General features: G+C 41.5%; 1 protein-coding gene across 1 annotated transcript in view; it reads left to right on the plus strand.

Annotated features, from left to right (window-relative positions):
* Positions 1–10,220, plus strand: part of RAB3C (RAB3C, member RAS oncogene family) — a 121,577-nt gene extending 111,357 nt beyond the window's left edge. Inside the window, exon 5 of the mRNA XM_021534337.4 lies at positions 2,482–10,220. Within this exon, the coding sequence (XP_021390012.1) occupies positions 2,482–2,669 (188 nt within the window). The 3' untranslated portion in view covers positions 2,670–10,220. The remainder of the gene's footprint in view (positions 1–2,481) is intronic.
* The last annotated feature ends 11,672 nt before the right edge of the window (positions 10,221–21,892 follow it).

Below are 21,892 nucleotides of genomic sequence, written 5' to 3' on the forward strand. Positions count from 1 at the left end.
TAATCTGGAGATGAGATGCCTTTTAAGCTTTCCTTGATGTTCTTATGCAAAACATCCTCACCAAGATAGTGGGCCTGTTTTCTTGATCTTATCCTTGTTACAGAAGTTCTTGGCATGGGCCTTCTCTGTGACTCTTTTCCTTTCATTTTCTACTTTTCTCTATCTAGTTCTCTTACCTAGATAGCATATCTGCTATTTCATGATCATCTGATATGCTCATATTTATAACTGTAAAAACTGTTCCACTCCTAAATGTTCTTTAGATTCAGTGTTCTTCCTATCATCTCCAAAGCTTTGGTGCACCATTCCCTCATTGTTACTCAACCCTTCTGCCCTATGATTCTGCATGTTCCTCTGTGGAACAGCTGCTTTCCTCCTTCTTCCTGTGGAGAAGACACAAAGTTGTGGAAGATTCTTGACTGCATTGCTGGGCTAGAGCTGCATGTGGGTTTCAACACAGCATACTGAAATTGTAGAGGATCCTACGTTCCCCAGGCAGCTCTCATGCATGGAGCTCTGCAGGAGGGCCAAAGCCACCAGCTTTGTACAGATGTACACTGTCTTTCCTCATTTTTCTTCTAGTTTAGGGCAAAGGAAATGTGCGAGCAAAGCTAAACTAAAGCAATATCTTATAGATTAAAACTATATTGGTGTATGTAATTTTTGTAAAAGGTCTTTTATTATTCACAGTTTTCTTGCTTTGCAGAGAAATGTGGAATGGAAAAGTTTTTATGAGAATGTATTCCCTGGTGAGCTTACCGTTACAATTCTTCTTGATGCTAACAGAAGTCTTTTGACCAAATAAATCCCTGTACAATATTTATAGCTTTTGTTACCTAATCTACCTATGAACACTGCTTATCTCCTATACCTTTAAACATTTTAGTACTTCATGGTACTTCAGTCCAGCACCTTATATAAATTAAAAGTACAAGAAAAGTTCAGAGCAGAGTTGAGTTTGTACTTTGCTTATTACTTCTTGCTGGGTTATCATGTCAAGATAAATATAATTATCTGCAGTAATTCTAGGGTAGAACTCAAATTGCAAAAGCTGAATGGACAACACTTTTAGGACTGAATGTGTAGATTACATTATCTTTAGATGACATACTGAATACATAATACTAATGTGACCAAAGTACTTGCATTTAAATTTCATATGGCCTATCAAAACAGAATAAAACAAAACATTAAAAAAATCAAACCAAACCACCAGACCCACAAATATTTGTTTTCTGTCCTGCCAGATATTTCAAGTAATTGAAATTTTCTGACAGGGATTTTTCTTATGCTTAAAGACAGTGGTAAGTGCACATTAATATTCAGATTTAATCAGAAGGAATCAAAATAATTATGCAAAGGGTAAGCCAGACTGTGCAAAGGCTTCTGTAAAGCTACCACTGAATCAGATATTCTGTAAACCACTTCAATATTGAACTCATAGGTAGTGAAAGACAGGAATGGAAGAAAGTTGTGAATTATAAGGGAATGGGTGAGCAATGTCCTAACTTGGGAAAAATGTGGGCAAAGTCCTAGAAAACAATAAATTAAAGAACACAAATGCTTTACAAAGGAAACAAGCATGTGGGAAGACACTGGCAGCAGCTTTCTAGTTTGCAGGCGGACTACCAAGCTGTAAACCTGGCCTAGATAAATGAGGCACATGTGGGAGGTCAGATGTGGTACAAATGGGGGCAGAGAAGAGAATGAAAACTGTCTCTGAATGTTCAACCCAGGAGGGCTTAGAACAGCTGTATCTGCTCTGTAAAAACTCCCAGTGTCCCTTAAGACCTAAGGATAACTCTAGTTTTTGCCTTTAGGCTAATCAGTTGGAATGAATAGGTGAAAAGTCCTTCTGCACAAATTAATTAAAATGTTTTCTTCATTACAGGCATTTCTGTTTGGGTTTTTTGGGTTTTTTATTTTTCTTTTTTTTTATTTATTCTGTTTGTGGAGATGGGGATCCCTTTGGTTCCATGGATTCACATCTAACTTTAGTAACTACCATATTACAAAAATATTTTATTGTCTTGCTTGGGTTTTTCCTGTACTTTTTCAAGTGTTACTTTGTATTTTGGCACCACCTTAATAACACAATAGAGATGGCTGTTTCCAACTGAATAATGCTCAGAGGAACATAATAGAAATGGAGCAACAGATTACTTGTTCCCAATGGCTGTACATATAAGGCTTTCCTAAAATAATTCTCTGAAAAAGGTATCAAGTTTTAGATTAAACTGTGCTAAAGTAGAATTTTTCTAAGGGAATATGTTTGTAGTGGTCCTAACTTCATCCAGCCTTGTATAAAGCCAGCAGCACTACTGTACGTACTCTGATTGTGTTACAATTTTAACTGCTCGTCTTTCACATGTGTGCTCTCACGTGTTTCCTTTCTAGTGTCTCTTGCTCAAGAGAAGTTTGTACATTTATTTGAGATACCAGAATATGCCTAGAACATAAACGTGTTCTTTATTTTCTTAGGCTTTGAATTTTTTGAAACAAGTGCCAAGGAAAACATTAACGTCAAACAGACGTTTGAACGACTTGTGGATATCATCTGTGACAAAATGTCAGAAAGTCTGGAGACGAATCCCACCATTGCTGCCAGCAACCAGAACACACAGCTAAAGGACACCCCTCCTCCACAGCAGTCCAACTGCAGCTGCTAATGCAGTTATCAGCAAAGGCAGCTCCAGTGTGTTCTATTGCCAACAGAGTATTTATGAATGGTTTATATGCCTTTATTTATACTGTCTTATTAATTTATTTGGGAGAACAGTCTTGTTTTACATCAGCTGTTTGACTGTGCATATGGGGATAGAGCAGTTTTTAGTCTGAAAGGATGATCCATATTTAGAACCTGGCTTTTGCATGCAGGGTGTATATTAATTTCTATTTTCTTTTTACTGTTTTATGTCACACTTCAGCTGGTGCCATGTCCTCAGACCATGTTTGCCTATAATTGTCTCTTGCTTCATCAGTTTCAAGTAATATAGTTGAATTGTTAGGGTAGTGGTCAGGGTGTTTTGACTTAGCTTCCTGATGCCACTTGTATATTTTCCTGACTGAAAATTAATTTAGAAGTATTATTGTAATGAGCAAATCCCTCATTCTGTCAGGTCACTTGTTAGGGACACTTCCTGGAGCACATTGCCTTGGAAAATCCACACTCACTATGTTACACATCCTGTCTGACTGAAAACTGCAGAAATCAAAAGAAAGTTAGGTCCTGGACCCAAAGCCATCAAAATTTACAACTGTTCATCAACAATTTCCAACTGGATGTGGATATACATTCCAGAGTCTCAGAGATATTAAGTACTTCATCCTGTTTGGACAACTAGGGTACTTTTATATAAGAGCTGCATGTCTAATTAATAATTTTCTGAAATTGGACTTAATTTCTCATTCTACCATTATGGAGATCCCAGTCTTACCTATCCCTGTAGAAGTCTAGGTAGCTCTTTCCATGTTTGCCTGCATGAGACATTAACCACACAGTCCTATATTATGTCTGACAGAGACAAATCCATTGTATTTGGTTGTTCATAGCCAAAAGCTGCCTTGTCACATTGCTGTCAAACCTGCATGCTTCAGTTTTCAGAAATTTCATCTCCCATTCAGTCACTGAGACAGCTACCTCCACAGTGTCTATAAATGTCTGCATTTTACTCAGACCTATTGGAGAAATGCTGATGGTGTCAGTGAACTGAAATTTGACCTGATTTTTTTCCCATTTATTTTGGCAAGAGATTTAGGATTTTTAAACTTTAGGAGAAATAAAACTGTCAACATTTCTAATGAATACATTGAAAATATCAGCAAAAAAACGTGAAGGTAGTTGAATGAAGTACACAAATTCTTTTATGGTAAAGTGTTAAAATAGTTATATTTTACAGTTTTTACTCCTTTAGTAATTGGTGGAAGTTTCTTAAATCAGTGTCCTGAAGTACTTTGTACAACTGCTTTACTTGCATCATAGTGACTTTTTTTACCCGAACAGCATAACTGAAGAAGCCCTGATTATTTTATTTTTCCTATTAGATAGAATTTAAGACAAGGCTGAAATTTTGTAAACTGTCAGAAATAGGGAAAAAATGAAAAATTAAATAAAAGGAAGTAACACATAGTACATTGAATGACTCACAACTACAAAGAAAGCCTTCTTTACAGTTTATGTTTTTTGAAGGTAACTTATGTAACTCCTGATGCACACTAAGAGAAAATGGTCTCCTTTTAAAAATTGATTAAATAATCTAAATACACTTTGACACAATAAAAGTTACTTCCAAACAAGTGCATAGACACATGTAAAGAGGATATACCAGGAGGGGTCTAACTGGGCTGCCTAAGTTAAATTAATCAATGCTGCCTTCATTCTGGGTCTTTAAACTATGTCTGTCTTGTAAGGTGGTTTATTTAAATAGTTTTCCCCCTAGTATACATTGAGAGTAATTTACCTCCATGAAGAGAAAGCATCTCCATTTTAGAGTGGAGAACCAGCCAGGTGAAAGAGATATGTGCTATCCAAACCATGTTCCTTTCTCTGTTCAGGGTGTTTTTTTCTTCCCCTCCCCATTTAACATACTTAGCATGTTGCTAAGTATGCTGAGAGATTTTCACTAGTACATTTTCACCCCATAGGTGTCAGCTGATTGGAAAAAACAGAAGTGGTACAAAGCTGAGCAAGTTCCATTTGAGATGCCTGCTAGGCAGTTTTCCATGTGTTTCTTTTTATGTCAGCAAATCCTGGTCAAGAAGAAGGAGCAGGAAAACCTTTAGATAGAATTCAGCTTCAGCTCTCAAGTTCTTTAGATGAGTATTAGGTTGTATTATTAGTCTGAACCATATCAGGCAAGGAGGGGAGAGACATAATCACATTGTCAAGGATCTTGGGCATATCCTGAATGATGCAGCTTGGCAAAAACTACAAGTATTCTTCCAGCTTTGCTCTGAGGTGTTTGATGTGAAATTGTCATATCCTATGCACAGTGCAATAAGGAAAAAATACTTCAAGGTGTCCCTTGCTGCAGTCACACTTTGCTTGTATTCCATTGCAATGAATTTAAGACCCTCTCTGGTTATGACCATTTAGACTTGGTGGTAGAAATACATTAGCATATATCTTTTTCAACAGATTGAGTGGTAGATAAAAAGTTATTTACTTAAATGGGATTAATTAATTTCTTTTCATTTTGCATCAAGAATCTAAGCAGAAGAGTAACTGCAAAATCTAAAGAGAACCCCTGCTTCAAGTTTTTGAGGCAACTAACTTGCTAGGCCTCCTTCTGCATGAGATGGGGTGGTGGGAGCAAGCAGCTGTCAGAATAGTGCTGCTCCTTAGAGTGCTAAATGCACGTTAAAAGGAAAAAGCTTATCTGAAATACAGCAGCAGAGAATGAGTCTGCATCTAAAATCTTCTCAACTAACACTCAGATGTTGTCATGGAGTTCAGAGTTAGATTAATTTTTTAAATGTTCAAATAAAATATTTGGAGTTTTTCAAGATAAGACTAAAACCCTGGGAAAACCACTTGACCCTCTCAGTTGACACTATTTTGAGTAGAAGGTTGGAAAGGATGACCTGCTGTTGTCCCATCAAACCAAATTTATCCTATCCTTACTTTTACTGAAATTGAAAATATGTGGAAGTTCAAACAGAATTTTTCTTTTCAAACTGGGTTACTTACTGTCAGAAAAGTAGGCTTTGATATTCCATCACAGGTTAGCTTTTGCAGTCACATGCTTCATGGCAATATTGAGTTTCTCCTATAAAGTTGGTCACATTTAGACCATGAGCATCATGATCTCAGTACCTCTCTCAACAAGAACTTGCCATTTGTAGAGAAACAGTAAGGACAGAAAAGCTTTTGAGTAGTAACTTACCAAGCATTCCTCAAATATTCCAAGAATTCAGAGGGGACTAGCAGTGTTAGGATTTTCATTATATGTAAAATTGTTCCTTGGTCGCCTATGGGATAGATTATCCAACAGCAGCCTGTGTCAATCTGGTTCAGTTCCTCTAGACTTAAAGGATAGAACTGCAGTTTTCTTAAATTCAGGCAGGCTGAACATTTTTGAAGAACTTGTCACGACTTGATCAAGGGCCTAAATTTAAACAATGTATTGTTCTTCACATTAATCCAGTAGTCACTGATTATGCGTTCCTGGAGGAGACAAGCAGGTTTTGGTTATATCCCTGACTATCCAGTGGAGTGGCACAATTCCTTAAAGTACCAGGCTACAAAGCACTATATTTTGTGATGGAAGACGGGAGGGCTCAGATGAAAACTGGGATAGCAGAAACAAAACTACTTTCAGCCTCACCACAAATATTAGTGAAAAAGTTCTTGCACACCTTGCATTAATTTGTTGTACTTTCAACATAGACATAAGACTGAATGTCACAACAAATAATTGGTCCAGCCATAGATACCTAATCCTACACAATGCTTTTTCCGAGTTATGATCTAGACTAAAGTTTATAGCAGCAGGGTAATCCTGTGCATGGGCCGTGCACCAGCCTTATCATGCTCTGACAATGTGCTGCTTTCTGTACCTTCAAGCTACTGGTCAGAAAATACCTTGGGAGCACCCAGGAACATGGGGATTGACTGGTTCCTGTGGTGCCTCTGGCACCAACCTGCCAAAAAGCTAGCCAGCCCTGCTGGGTTGAACATTCAGATGCATGTTTTTGATTCTTTTAAGAGTTCATGTTCACAAGTTACAAGTGCAACTGACTTAATTCTGTGTCTGTTATTTTTGGTGGTGGTGGTGGTTATAGACTTGTTCATTTGGTGTTTTAAATAAATATAAACTAGCTTAATTTTCTGTCAAAAAATACTCTTTCTGAACAGCTGTGCAAGTGACTGTTAAGTGGAATTGTTTGTTCCTTTGTGCTTATACTTAAGGCAGCGCCTAGAGAAATTACCTGAGCAACTACATCTATGTGGCCTTTTCCAGAGCACCAGTCTGAAAGATTTAATTTTTTCCCAGTCTGCTCAGCTCAGCTGTACCATCTTAATCTTATTTATTTTAGAAATGAAGTGCTATTTTAGGATACACAAAATTTGCTGGAGTTTAATCCCAGCTTTGAGAATGCATCAAATTTACCACTTTTAGGGAAAAAAGAAACAAAAATTCTACAGTTGGTTGTTTTGCATTTATTTCTTCAGAGCAGACAAATGATGTTGCAATTGCATTCCAAGAGAAACCCCCTTATAAACTCCACCTCTACATAGCTACTGTCTTCTATATTTGTTTTTAGAGAAGTAAGTTTTATTATTTACATTTTTACAGGCATCAATTAAATTTCAGTTCTGATAGATCGATTCCTTCTTGGCCTGTTTCATATAGACTCACAATGTATGAGCCTAGTTCTTCTTTAGCATGACAGATTTAGCAGTGTGAGATCATGAGTTTGAAGCCTCATAGATGCATCTTCAGGGGGTTTAGCAACATATCTTCACCTATACCAACAGGTGAATAAGTTATGTTAATTTGCACCATTGATCCATACATTCTGACTCCAGATTCTGCAAGGCTGCTCACTTGTCCAGTCTCATTTAAAAAGGCAACATATTTCAATTACTTGAATGAGCTCTACCAGTTTTATGTAGCTCACCTTTGCAAATTAAGCTTTTTTTTTTCTTTGTTTATCCATGGGTGTTCAGTGAAGAATTTGTGACTACACACATATTATATGCACATATATACAGCAGTACATCTTTGATACTCATTCATATATTCAATGCTACTTTTCCCAAATTTATCCTTAAATTGTCATTACTGCTGGAAATTAAATATGTTACCATTTGAAGACCATAGGCTTATTAACCATGGTTGCAGCAGAGGTAGATGGCTTGTCATCTGTACGATAAGGTACTTGTTATCTGATCTGGGGGGGAAGCAAAAGTCCTGATTTTCCCACAACTTCACATTCACTTATAAAACACAAATATGAAAGTTAGACATTGTTTACCATTTCTGGTGGTAAATTTCCTCAAGTAATTCTGACATGTACCTGCAACTAGTGATATATGAAATGTTTGTGCTGTAACTCCTGTTTGGTATTTTGTCAGTAATGTCAGATGTGTTGTGACTCAGTTGGACCGTCACAATGTGTAACCTATATCCTAGCATTCGTGTATTTCAATTGTCTTACATGTTGCATGAAAAAAATGTTTTAAAAATAGATATTTTTTCTATTTTTGAATACCTCAAGACTGAGGAATCATGGGCCAATAAGTGCAATATTTAATTATTTACTCAGTGTATATAAACTTGTGTGAAAGGGAGAAGCATCATGTATGTGTGATAACCTGTTGATGATGACTATGTGGCTTAAGATTTCTAGTAAATGTACACGTCTTGTAGAAATATTATATAGTAAACACTTTACCAGTGTAGTGTAAGAATATTCTTAAGTAACTTAAGCTATTTTTCATATATGAGACTATGGTTACAGATATTTGTATGTTTATAGCAAGTGCATGTCAATTTTACTTTTAGAGTTTTGAGCAACCTTTTTTGAGAATTGTCATGTTACACCAACACTAGTGGGACAGGCCTTCTGTCAGAAAATTATTTACACCATTTATAAAATGTCTGCCTATATTTTTTAAAGCATGTTCTCTAGAAGCATTAAAAGAACCTCTTGGAGCTCAGCATTTATGATGAGTTAATTATTCTTAAAGAATCAGTTACATGCTCTGTCTGCCTCTATTGCATAATATAATGTGGACACGTTTTCTTTAATATGATACAGTTAATTTATAATACTTACCTGAAATAATAAATAGGGGTACCCAATATTCTTGCAGATGACTTGGCAGACTTTGGTTGGTGCCCTGGTTTAACATGTTTGCAGACAGCTTCAAGGTCACAGTCAGCAGCAGAGCAGTTGACCTAATTGGTAATCACCCTTGGGTACATTTGGGACCTGAAGCCCTGAATCACTGATCTGCCATGGGTTCCCAGCTGTGCCCATAGAGCCTGCAGAAAAGCTCATTCTGTTAATTTTTGCTAAATCTCCAGCTTCAAAGGCATGTGTCATCTGCATTAGGAATTTACTAAACAGACACAGGCCACTGAGTCTGGGCCATGGGGAAGAGCTGGGGAATTGGTTTTGCCAGACAATTTTCCTAAAAAATGTACATTCATTAGTGCCACGCTAAAAGGTACATAAGTAGATTTTTAATTTTATTTAATGCATTTTTGTGACAATTTATGAGGTTGAATCAGTTATGGGTTTTTGTTGTTTTGCTTTGTTTTGTTTTGTTTTGTTTTGTTTTGTTTTGTTTTGTTTTGTTTTGTTTCTAATTTGCTTGATCTGGAAAATAATGAAATTCTAAGGCCTAATGGAAACTGGTATCAAGGGTTTCCTTTCTGATGTCATCAAATACATTCTCTGACAAAGTAAAGCAGCCAAATTGCATTAAGTAGCACATGATAGTACTTGCAATGACCTGAAAAGTCCTTAAAAACCATTATTTGTACCTAATGCCATTAAAACTTCTGCAAAATTATATAGACCAGAGTGAAATTAAAATGTATGTAGATAGAAATTTGGTATTGCTTAATAGAAAAAGGAAATTCTTGTCATCATTGTTGCTGAGCAACAAAGAGTCAGAATATGAGGTACCACTGAAATGGAAATGTACTGCCTGCTACAGGACTCCCTAAACTTTTTATTGTTAAGTGACCTGACAGTTCAAGGGCTGGCAGATAATTTTACCTAGCTTTTTTATAATTCCTCACAGACATGTGATTACATGCACGAAAATAAATGCTTTCCTTGATAACATGTAGCTGTTCTGGTTCTCTCAAACCAACGTGTTTGCTGAACTGTTCTTGAAGAAAAATTGAAGTACGTGTTTAGGATACCTTTGTGAGGGGGTGAGACTCAATCTGTGCCTTCTCCCCCGACTCTTACTGCAATATAGCTACTGTGGTTTTAAAAAATAGGTTAGCTAAAATGCTGCTGGGTGATAAATTTTGTGAATTTTCTCCATAAATCCATGGAAGCTCGTCTGAATGTTCAGTACAAGTTTTATCCACATGGAGAGTTTAATTCTGTGCTGACGTAGCAACCATGTGTATTCCATTGGATATTCTTTTTGTGTGTGACTTCTGTATACCAAGTGGATCTTGTTTGTTTAATTTTTTTGCTGAAAGTTTTTTTTTCCTTTTGCAGTTACAATAAATATTCAAGAGACTATATTCATGAATATCTCAATTGTGGTGACATGGTCTTACACTCCACCCCTCTCCCTCCATTTATTTCCTTTTACTTACTAAAACTGGAAAAGAATAACTACATTTTTTACTAAATGATCAACCAAGATACCACATCTGCAGTAATTCATTTCATTGTAGATCTGTATGATTTCCACAGAACTCTCTGGGAACTTTGCCCTAATAGTCTGAAAGATAAACATTTGTTAGACATTTCCCTAGCAAAAGCACGCTGCCTCTAAGGTGACTCTTCAAAATAGGGCATTTTTTCTTTTGATTTTTTTCACAGTCTAAACTGCTTAACAGTATATGTGCTTTTTGGACACTGTTATTACTTCATCATGTAATCTTAGTTCAAATGCACCATCTCAGTTGTGGTGGGTGGTTATTTCACACAAATTATGATGCATCACTGTCCAGTTTTGGCTTTTTCCAACAATTACACGCACACTTGTTCTAGTTGGAACCCTGTCATGACTCCTGAATTTATTTTGCCTCCACATAAATCCTAATCTTCAATCAGTTTGTTAATCAGGTTTCACCATCCCCTGTCCCACTCAACTCCTGTGAGCAGGTGCCTACCTACAAACTCCTTTAGCATGTGTCCCTTCTCACTGTTCTACTGTGTTCCAGCCAAGTCCCCCTATTTTTTCTAGTATATTTACATGTCATCTGTAAAATATCTCATGATAATTGCTTGATTTTCTCTCAACATTGAGTGCTTCCTTGCTTGCTGTTTGTGATCCTGTATCTCTAGACAGGTTTTTGCTGAAGATTCTGCTTGTGCGGCTCACTGCCCTCACACAGAGAGCATCTTTTTGTAGCATGGACTCTTGTCACCAAATCACATCTGTGAATGAAGCTCCTTCATTCCTTCCAGATACTGGCAAATGTAGTGTCTTTTTCATCTACCTCCCTCATTCCATTGCTTTCTGAGATCTGTCCTAATGTACTTGCTCTGTGTATTAGAGAGAGTGGAAGACAAGAAAATGAGGTGTAAGAGGGAAAGGATAGCAGGGAAAAGACAGATAATTTCTGATGGATTCCTTGGAATGAGAAAATTTTTAGCTGATTTTATTTTGAACATGCTGAAAGTTTTAAAGAACTAAACTAGTGAAAGTCACAGATGGGTAGATAGATGAGAAAAGTGATCTATCAGGATAAAAACTCTCTCAGCAATAGTATTTCTTGCTCAAGGAATACAATTTTTATCCTATTTCCAGTCAGAAGGCTGAAGCCAAAATGTTTCTAACTATCAAAAAAAAAAAAAATGTCAAACAGGCAGAATATCCCAGTGAAGTAAGAGTGGGCGACTTAGCAATGTGATCCACCAAAACTGAGAAAAACAAGTTGTGGCTTACGCCCAAATGAGGGGAGTCAGCAAGTAGTGGAAAACTGAGGGTTAGTTGCATTTTGTATAGATCTGGGCAACTCTTGAGCTGCAAAGTGAAAAACAGAGGTGCCATCAAAAAGCTGAAATGTCTTTCTACACCTGTGTACCTGTTGGCACTAATGCAAGATCCTGAAGAAATTAACTGTAAGACAGAAGATTTACAATGTAATTGTCTCTTGTGAAAAAGGGATGTGCTTTAAACTATAGTGAACACAGGTCATCAGCGGCAGGCACAGACTGTAGGAAGCTGGTATGAGATCTTGTTCTCTATGATATCCCAGCCAGGGTGTCTTCTGTTGGGTCTGGTCCTAATGCTCCACTGGGATTGGAGAAGCTGGAGGTGATGAATGAGTGGCAGGATGAAAAGGCTCCAGCCCTGGCTAAGCCTAGGAGGGAACACAGGCAGCTCTGCAACCCACTGCAGTGCAATGGAAAATGAGACCAGAGACTGTTCCATCTGAGGAAAAATTGTGTGAAAGGTGCAAATCCCACCCAAACTCCCAGTTGTTGGGAAGATAAAAAACATTGTCTTCGAGAGTTAGGAACTCTGGTATTACACTCTTCACTTCCTAACAGCTGCCCCTGAGGAGGCTATCTGGGGTCTCCACAAGAAGCATCGTGGTTTCCTGAGGAGACACAGCTTTTTCCTCATATTCAAGCAAGTGTGAAGAGTGACCTTGGACTGCCAATTATCATCCCTATTGAGGCAGTGTATCTAATCCAAATCAATTGTGCTAGGTACAGACAATCAGCATGCTCACAGCAGAGCAGCTACACTCTGTGGCCCCTACAGGGTGTTCTGAGGCCCCAGGAAGTGCATACTCTCTTGTTTCAAGTAAATGCCTGCGGTTAGAGAACAAGCACGTGAATAGCTGCAGAGCATCTGGGGATGTCACACAAAATAACTGTGTCTAACCAGACTATAGATTTTAAAGCTTAGATAGGATTCTAGAAATAAAATCTCTGCCCTGCTTTTCTTTCAAGAAGATTTGCCCTAAGAGATATATCTTCATTTTTATTGTTTTCTTCAATACTTTTCCAAGCAGGAGAAGGCTTAGCTCCTGACTCCAGCAGCTCCAGTCCCTGTGCAGGCCAGCAGCACAGTGCACACAGCCCAGCCACCCGTGCCCTGCAGCCATCGGTTCAGGCAGCATCTGCTCAGTGTCTCAGAGTGGAACCTGCCTTTGGACTGTCTCTTTTATTTCTGCTGGGGAACAACACCATAAATTGTGTGGAAAGTAAAGCCCACTCCAAACTGAAGTGTCTCTCTTCAGTAACTAACAACAGGGAGATGAGTTTTGCCTTTGCTGCATGAGGGCACCTAACCATCCACATGCCACCTGGCATAGCAGAAAGACACCAAGGTTTTGCTCTATGTCCTAGTTTAGGGCAAATTTGGGAGAAAAACTCTGGATGGAGCCCCCAGAAAACAAACCCCCACAGCCCCTCCCCACCCACATGGTTTGGGAAAAATTTTCTCTGAGAGAAATGGAAAAGAACCTGTTTATTTAACAAACAAGACACTCACCAGCACCAAAGAAAAAAAAAATTAACAACACCAGATGACAACAAAATTCTTTCACCACTCGGAAGAGATGACAAATCCAGAAAGTCTTTCCTGGGAGTGGTCGCCCAGGTCTGGATGCTGGGGATTGCTCTCCAGCCCTGAGGATATTTTCTGCAGATCACAGAGCACAGGCTCTCGGTGTTCCTCGGTGTTTCCCAGGTCCCAGTCTGGGGCAGGTTGGAGGGTATTCACGGAACAGAAAGGAAAAAGAAACAGTCCAGGGAAAGAATTAGACTGCTTAGCTGAACTAACTAAAAAGCAAAGGCAAAAGCAGAAGCAAGCAAGCAAAGCAAAGCAAGTGAAAGCCAGCAAGTAAAGCAAAGCAAGCCAGCCTGCACTAGCCTCTTCTAGACAGCAGACCATGGGGGGAGGTGAACCAGCTGATAACAAGACAAAACAAACCTTCACTTTCAGAGTCAGTTCTGAAAGCACAGAACATAATATCAAACATAAACAGAACACACGATTGGAGATACAAACACCATAACGTCACCCTAGGACATTCCAACCCTTATCTCCATATCTTCAACATCATGTAAAACCTCCATCAAGTAAAAACTTCCATCTTTCACTTACTCATACACATTTCCTTCCTTCTCACTTACTCAAACCTTTGACACTTACACATTTCCTTCTGTCTCATGTCTGTGTGTTTTCATGTACAGACACTGGCAGTAACATCCAGCAAACAGTGATATTTGCACATGAGTCTCACCCCACAATCAGATCTCCCTGAGGTACACATTGCTCCATCTCTCTGCATTATCCACCATGTACAACCTGGTCCCTGAGCAAAGGCAATCCCACAAATGGGTTTGTCTGTACTCGAGGCAGAATTGATCCACACTGATTTCCCTAAAAAACCTATGACATGTGCCACTGGAACTTTATCTCCATCTACTATATTCAGGGTCTCAGACTAGGCAGGACCTGCTCGACTGGTGGAACCTTGGTTGTTAACTAGCCAGGTGGCCTTTGCTAAATGTTGCTCCCAATTTTTGAAAGATCCCCCACCCAATGCTTTCAAGGTGGTTTTTAACAGTCCATTGTACCTCTCCACTTTGCCGGCAGCTGGTGCATGGTAGGGGATGTGGTACACCCACTCAGTGACATGTTTCCTAGCCCAGGTGTTGATAAGGCCATTCTTGAAATGAGTCCCATTGTCTGACTCAATCCTCTCAGGGGTGCTATGCCTCCAAAGGACCTGCTTTCCAAGGCCCAGAATGGTGTTACGGGCTGTAGCATGAGACACAGGGTAGGTTTCCAACCCTCCAGTGGTGGCTTCCACCATGGTCAGCACGTAGCGCTTCCCTTGGAATGTCTGGGGCAGTGTGATGTAGTCAATCTGTCAGGCCTCCCCATACTTCTACTTGGACCACCTCGCACCATACCACAGGGGCTTCACCTGCCTGGCCTGTTTGATGGCAGCACACATCTCACAGTCATGGATCACCTGAGAAACACTATCCATGGTTAGATCTACTCCTCGTGCCCACATATAAGTGCATCTCTACCCTGATGGCCTGAGACATTATGGGCCCATTGTCCTAGGAACAACTCTCCCTTGTGTTCCCAATCGAAGTCTATCTTTGACACCCTTATCTTTGCAGCCTGATCTACCTGCTGATTGTTTTGCTGCTCTTCATTAACTCTGCTCTTGGAAACATGGACATCTTCGTGGCAAACCTTTACAGGTAGCTTCTCTAGCCGGGTAGCAATATCTTTCCATTCTTCAGCAGCCCAAATTGGTTGTCCTCTATGCTCCAGTTAGCCTCTTTCCACCTCTCTAGCCACCCCCATAGAGAATGGGCTACCATCCATGCATCAGTATAGAGGCAGAGCTTTGGCCAATTCTCCCTTTCTGCAATGTCTAGGGCCAGTTGAATGGCTTTGAGTTCAGCAAGCTGGCTTGATCCACCTTCTCCTTCTTGTTGGCTGGTGGGGACATAGCTATGATCTTGTTGATGACATCTGTCATCTGTAGGATGATGACAGATGACAGATGTCATCTGTAGGAATCTGATGCCATCCATCTTGCCACTTCACTCCCAGGAACTGGACCTCTCAAGCAGGTCCTTTCACTTTACTCTTCTTGATGGCAAAACCAGCTTCCAGGAGGATTTGGATGATTTTCTCTCCTTTCTCGAACACTTCTGCTGCTGTGTTCCCCCACACAATGATATCATCAATATATTGTAGATGTTCTGGAGCCTCACCCTTTTCTAGTGCAGTCTGGATCAGTCCATGGCAGATGGTAGGACTGTGCTTCCACCCCTGGGACAGTCAGTTCCAGGTATACTGCACTCCCTTCCACCTAAAGGCAAACTGAGGCCTGCATTCTGCTGCCAGAGGAACGGAGAAAAATGCATTGGCAATATCAGTAGCAGTGTACCACTTCACTGCCTTGGACTCCAGCTCGTACTGGAGTTCCAGCATGTCTGGCACAGCAGCACTCAGCGGTGGAGTCACTTCATTCAATGCACGGTAATCCACAGTCAATCTCCATTCTCCTTCAGTTTTACGCACAGGCCAAATGGGGCTGTTGAAGGGTGAGTGGGTTTTGCTGACCACCCCTTGGCTCTTCAGCTCTTGGATCATCTTATGGATGGGAACCACATCATCTCGAGTTGTTCTGTACTGTTGACGATGCACTGTTGAAGTGGCAATTGGTACTTTTTGTTCTTCTGCCTTCAGAAGTCCTACTGTAGTTGGATTCTCAGATTCTCAGACAGTCCAGGCAAGGTGTTCAATTGCTGAATGCCCTCTGTCACTACAGCTGCTATCCCAAATGCCCACCTGAGTCCCTTTGGGTCTTTAAAATACCCCCATCCAAGGTAATCTGTGCCCAAAATACGTGGGGCCTCTGGGCCAGTCACAATAGGGTGTTTCTTCCACTCATTTCCTGTCAGACTTACATCAGCTTCCACCAAGGTAAAGTCCTGTGATCCACCTGTCACACCGGCAATAGAGACAGATTCTGCCCCTACGTGTCTCAATGGAATTAACGTGCATTGTGCACCAGTATCAACCAAAGCCTTATATCTTTGTGGTTCCGATGTGCCAGGCCAGCGAATCCACACAGTCCAGAAAACACGGTTTTCCCTTGCCTCTACCTGGCTAGAGGCAGGGCCCCTCTAAGCCTGGTTATCCTTCTTGCCTTGGGCGTATGTCTTAGAGGCTCCTTCAAGGGGATCAGACATGTCATCATCATCATCATGCCTGGCAGTTTGGCTACGGGCAACTGGAGCTGCTCACCTTTTGGTGGAACTTTGCCTCTGAGTCCTGCTTGCTTCAATTCATGAACCTTTGTGCCAGAGCAGCAGTAGATTTTCCATCCCATCTCCTCATGTTTTCTCCACAATCATGTAGGAAGAACCACAGCTCAGCTCGTGGGGTGTACCTTCTCTCCCCATCTGAGGAACGTCTACGTTGGATACTAGAACTGCTGAGGTTTGGAGAAGGTCCTCCTTAATCTCCTCCCTGAGTCTCATATGATTCTCCTCTATCTTATCTTCTAATTTCTGCAGAAGTGCTTCTACTGCTGCAATTCTGGCATGGGTTGGGCCATGTACAGCATCTGCATATGCTCGGAGTTTCCTTGCCATGTCGAGCACAGTCTCATCCCTCTCATCCCGCTTCGTTATTGCTACAGCAGAAGCATATTCATGTGGCCCAAGCCGTACAAGTTTTCACCACATTACAGATGTACATGGTACCAAGTCTGGATTCCTATTTGTTATTTCATCTGAGAAGATAATCTCTGCCACTGCCATTTCTCTCAGGCGTTGGATCCCTTGTTCTATAGTCTTCCACTGGGTCTGCTGCATATAGAGATCATCTGCACACAGGTATCTTTGTGCTACATTTTCCAGAACCCGTTCCCAGAGGCTGTGAGGGTTAGCCCCCCTCATCATTCCTTGATCAATGACAGGATCATGTGGCAGGGATCCCAAATGTCTTGTCTCAGTACCATCCAGAATTGTAGCCTCACCTGCAGAATCCCAAAGATGGACCAACCAACTAATTACAGACTCATCAGGTCGTCAAGTGTAATCTTTTCTTAGGCCACGAAGGTCCTTCAGGGAAAAGGACTCAATATTTGCCTCTGATCTTGTACCAGTTGTATTGACTCCTGATTTTATGTCAGCAGGCGTTGAGGGTCCTTCTCCTGCATTATCATCATCGTCATTCACTGGTCGATCAGTCTTTTCTGTGCACTTTCTGCTTCTCGTGCTAGTAGCAACAGCCATTGGTTGAGGCTTACAGTCTGGTTTAGCTGCTAGCTTAGGCTCACTGTCTGGTTTAGCTGCTGGCTTCGAGCTTGGGTGTTGTCTGCAGCCTGAGTAACTGGGATAGCTGCTGATTTATCTCCCTGCCCCCCTTCCTCTGTCTCCTGCCCTACAGTATCTAGCAGAGATAAGCATATGCCAGGGCCCAGCTCACTGCAATGATCTTTTTCTCCTTAGGGTCATCATGGCACTTCTCTTCCAGATATTTCCCACTTCAGCTAGATTCTGATTTTGTTGACATGGAAAGTCCCAGGCTACAGGGTCAGAAAATTCCTTTAAGATTTGGCCCATTCCTCCCATTTCCCACACCACTCAGGATTTCTCACACCTGGGTCTACTCCTGGGTCACAGGTCTCATCAGCCCCTCTAGAAATCTCAGCCCTCATTCTAGAGAGACTGAAGACTGTACAGTTTAACAGATTAAACACCAGAAAGATGGTCTCTTTAACAGTCAGGGGAAACTGAACATTCTCTAGTAGTGAAGTAACAGATTCAGGGGAGAAGAAGGAAAGCAAAGGCTGACACTCTATAACTGTCAACATGGAGCAAATCTTGCTCTGTGTCTATGCAGGATAAAAATATCTTCACTTACATTACCGACAAGCTGGTTAAATAGTTTCCTTTTATCTTGCAGGGAGTGGGGGCCATCTACCAGGACTGAGGTACTTGGTGTCCATATCAAGTCTACAGGAGGTCATTTAACCTTGGGCACACACAGGATTTCAGATACAGGCATTCATTCATTTCAGGAGCCCTATGCCTTTGGTCAATAGTCTGGGTGCTATCTGCTTTTATTGTATGAGTGCTTTCTGTACCATGGTATTAGGGGACATAAGTATCTGGTCCTGGGATGAGCATTTCTATCTGGAAATTGTCTAATTCCTCTTCTGCATGTGGATCCCAGTTTTCTTCTACTAATTATTTTCCTGATGTAATAATAGAGATTCCCAAACCATTAGAGGAGGGATTTCTTCCTCTTTCCTTACCAGGTAATATGTTCATTATTACATTTCACAGGAAGCCAGAAAGACAATTTATGAGTCTACTAAGCTTTCTTTCTTGCCTTACCAGTCTTGTCTACATATAATCTATAATGCACAAATCACTAACTCAGAGTGGCAGGTATCTGGCAACTGCTAACCAAGGAAAAGGGAGAAATCACAGAAATACATTTTGGAGGTGCACTGGCAACAGGCATCCTTCCTCCACTGGGCTCATTGGTGGGTTGGGTAAGAAGCCTTAGTGTCTCAATGCTAACCAAGCAGATTCTTTCTTCTCCATTCACCACTTATATTCCAAAGAGAAACTGACTTCTTTGTGCTAGGATGATGGGACACAAGTCTTTTTTTTTTTTTTTTTTTTTTTTTTTTTTTTAAACCAGAAGACAAATTCATTGTACCAGGAGAGCTGTGGATAAATGTTGCACTGCAATAATATGCATATATGAATGATGATCATGACAGACAAGCCACAGACAAAAGGAGCTGGGCCTGGATGGTTCGGGTGACCACAGATGCCATGCAAAGCTACTTCCAAGCATGAGCAATGGAAACTATGATTTTGTGGATAGCCACATTTCTGGCTGCCTATTTGCCTTCAGCCACCCTTGATCCAGGCATGAGGTTTCTGAGTACTGTGTTTTCTTAAAGGTGCTGCTTCAATGCAACAGTGGGAAATCACACAGCCAATGGTCTTATAGTGCTAAAATAAGGTATTGGGAAAGGGAAAAAGAAAGGTGTGTGTATAAGAGTTGCAAAAAGTCTTGGTATAAAGTCACTACTTTTCAAGAGTAGGACTAAAGTTAGTAAATCAACAATGACCTAGTCCTTTTGTCCATTTTAGCAGTTCAAGGATTTTTGACTCATCAGAGGCCTGATACAAGCACTTCATAAATCTTGCAGCCTTGCACCCATAAATCCTACACCCTTGGCTGTGCGTACCTAGGTACAGAGATCCCAGGGAGTGATCAATAGAACTTGCTGTTGGAGCCTCAGTCTGATGTGATCCAGTCCAGTGGTCACTGTTGTGATCCATAGCTAGTTTTCAAACTAGCTGTGTTATTTTGGCATAACTTCAAACTGCCTGGTAATGACAGGCTCATGTTAAAAAAAAAAAAAAAAAAAAAAAAAAACCAAAAAAAAAACTTTCCTTCCTTCCCTCTTTTTCCTTTTCTTTGCATTGAAATGAAAATTCAGATGACAGAAATATCTTTTAACTCACCATCTTTTTTGGTCTCCCAGCAAGAACCTTCCTTTGTATTATTCCAATTTATTCCAATGCACCATATAGATGCTACAGGCTAAAATCTCCCCCAGCTGCCTTCCAGTCCCTTTTCCTCTGCCCTTAGGGAAGGAGAGCTGGGTGCCCCTCTGTGCAGCTCATGATTGTATTCCATAGCCCTCTAATGTGTGCATGCTGCAATTGCACTGTGCTGTGCAGTGCAGCTGCTCCCCACCACCTGTCAGGGACCTGTCCTGTCACCTGTCACCTGCCACACAGCAGAGCATTTGTCTTTGAGAGCAATCTTTTGTCATTTCAGCTTTCCTGGAAAGATTTCAATTTTTAAGCCACTCACTGAACTCCAGGTTGCTGTTCAGCTTAGTAAACAGATTGAGCTACCCCATCTTGTGAATCCAGTTTTACTACTTCCTTTATCACTGTAGCTGAATGTCAGGCTTGAGAACTAAGCCTGGCTGCATTTTCTGGCTGTGCATTACCCCACTCATTCCCTGCAAGACACAGGGCAAGCAGACATGCAACACAGTCTGTTGCTATAAGAGGGGTTGATCCCTAAGACCTGCTCTCCTAACCAGGGCAAGAGTTAAAGTGAGGGCTCAGAGAGCTTGCAATGCACACTGCTGCACCAATGACTGTGTACAGTCATTCTGTCTTCCTGACCCCTGGTTAACAGTGGCTGGACATGATCCAGGGTGTGCCCAGGAGGCCAAGAAGGCCAATGGCATCCTGGCCTGGATCAGCAATGGTGTGGCAGCAGGACTAGGGCAGGGATTGTCCCCTGTGCTGGGCACTGGTGAGGCCACACCTCGAGTGCTGTGTCCAGCTCTGGGCCCTCACTCCAAAGACATTGAGGTGCTGAAGTGAGTCCAGAGAAGGGCAATTGAGACAAGTCCTGTGAGGAGTAGCTGAGGGAGTTGGGGGTGTTTAGCCTGGAGAAAAGAAGGTGACACATTACTCTTTATAAGTACATGAAAGGAGGTTTTAGCAAGGTGGGGTCTATCTCTTCTCACAAGTAAAGTGCAACAAGACAAGAGGAAATGCCCTCAGGTTGTGCTGGGGAGGTTTAGATTGGTGAGTAGGAAAGATTTCTTCACTGAAAGGGTGGTTAGACATTAGAACAGCCTGCTCAGGGAACTGGTCGAAGCACCAACAACTGGAAGTTTGCAAAAGACATGTGGATATGGCACTTGAGGACATGGTTTAGTGGTGGACTTGGCACACTGCTGGGTTGAGGATTCCACTTGATATTAAGCATCTTTTCCAGCCTAACTGATGCTATGACTCTATTCTGTGATGCCTGTGCCTTACTCCATTACAGCCGTGTGCTGGGGACAGGCGGTACAGACGAGGATCACCAAATCCTAGGGCCAGCGCAGCTCTGAAAACAGAAGGGGTCCCACCTGAGAGAGCCTCCCTTGCGCCGTTCGTGCCCGGCGGTTCCCGCTCCGGGGCAGCAGGGCGGGCCGGCCGCCGGGAGCCGCGGGGCAGGGCCGGCAGAGGGAGCCGAGCCGCGCCGCGCATCCGCCGGCCGCGCCCGCGGCACGCAGCGGGATGCGCTGCCCCTGCCTCGCACCTGGCCAGCCTCTCCGCAGGTCGCTCCTGCAGCCTGCCTTTACGCGTGTGTCTAGCTTTCCCCGCTCTCCTGCTCAGAAAGAGACGTAGGAGGGCTGTGCTACCGACGCCAGAAATGAGCGGCCTCGCTTGGCCACGATGTGGCGACAAGGCTTTTTTCTTAGCTTTTTGCCGTCTGATGCATCCCTGAGAGACGTCCTTATCTGCTACTTTTAACCTTCGCAGATCCAAGCGTGGGAAAGCTTTCTGCTCCACTCCAGCCCTTTCTTTTTTTTCCCCATGCGTTCCCTATCCTGCTTCTCCCACAGCACACATTTTGGTGTCATCTCCTAACACTTTTCCACTCTGCATTTAATTAAAGACTTCAATATTGTTATTCTTGTAATTTCCCAAACCATCAGTCTGACTCCGGGAAAACTGTGAAATAGGCGCCTAAAAACCATACAATATATTGGCTTCATCCCTTCTATTGTCTGGTACATAGGGCTTCTTGCCCTACTCCTAGTGCATCTCAGATGTGTCTTTAGATGTGTGTTAGTGTGTGTGCTTAGCTGAAAGACAGAAAGAGCAAGAAGGAGAAACACTTCATGTTGTCAGG

This window comes from Lonchura striata, chromosome Z (assembly GCF_050655825.1).
Source record: "Lonchura striata isolate lonStrDom1 chromosome Z, ASM5065582v1, whole genome shotgun sequence".
Taxonomy (NCBI): domain Eukaryota; kingdom Metazoa; phylum Chordata; class Aves; order Passeriformes; family Estrildidae; genus Lonchura; species Lonchura striata.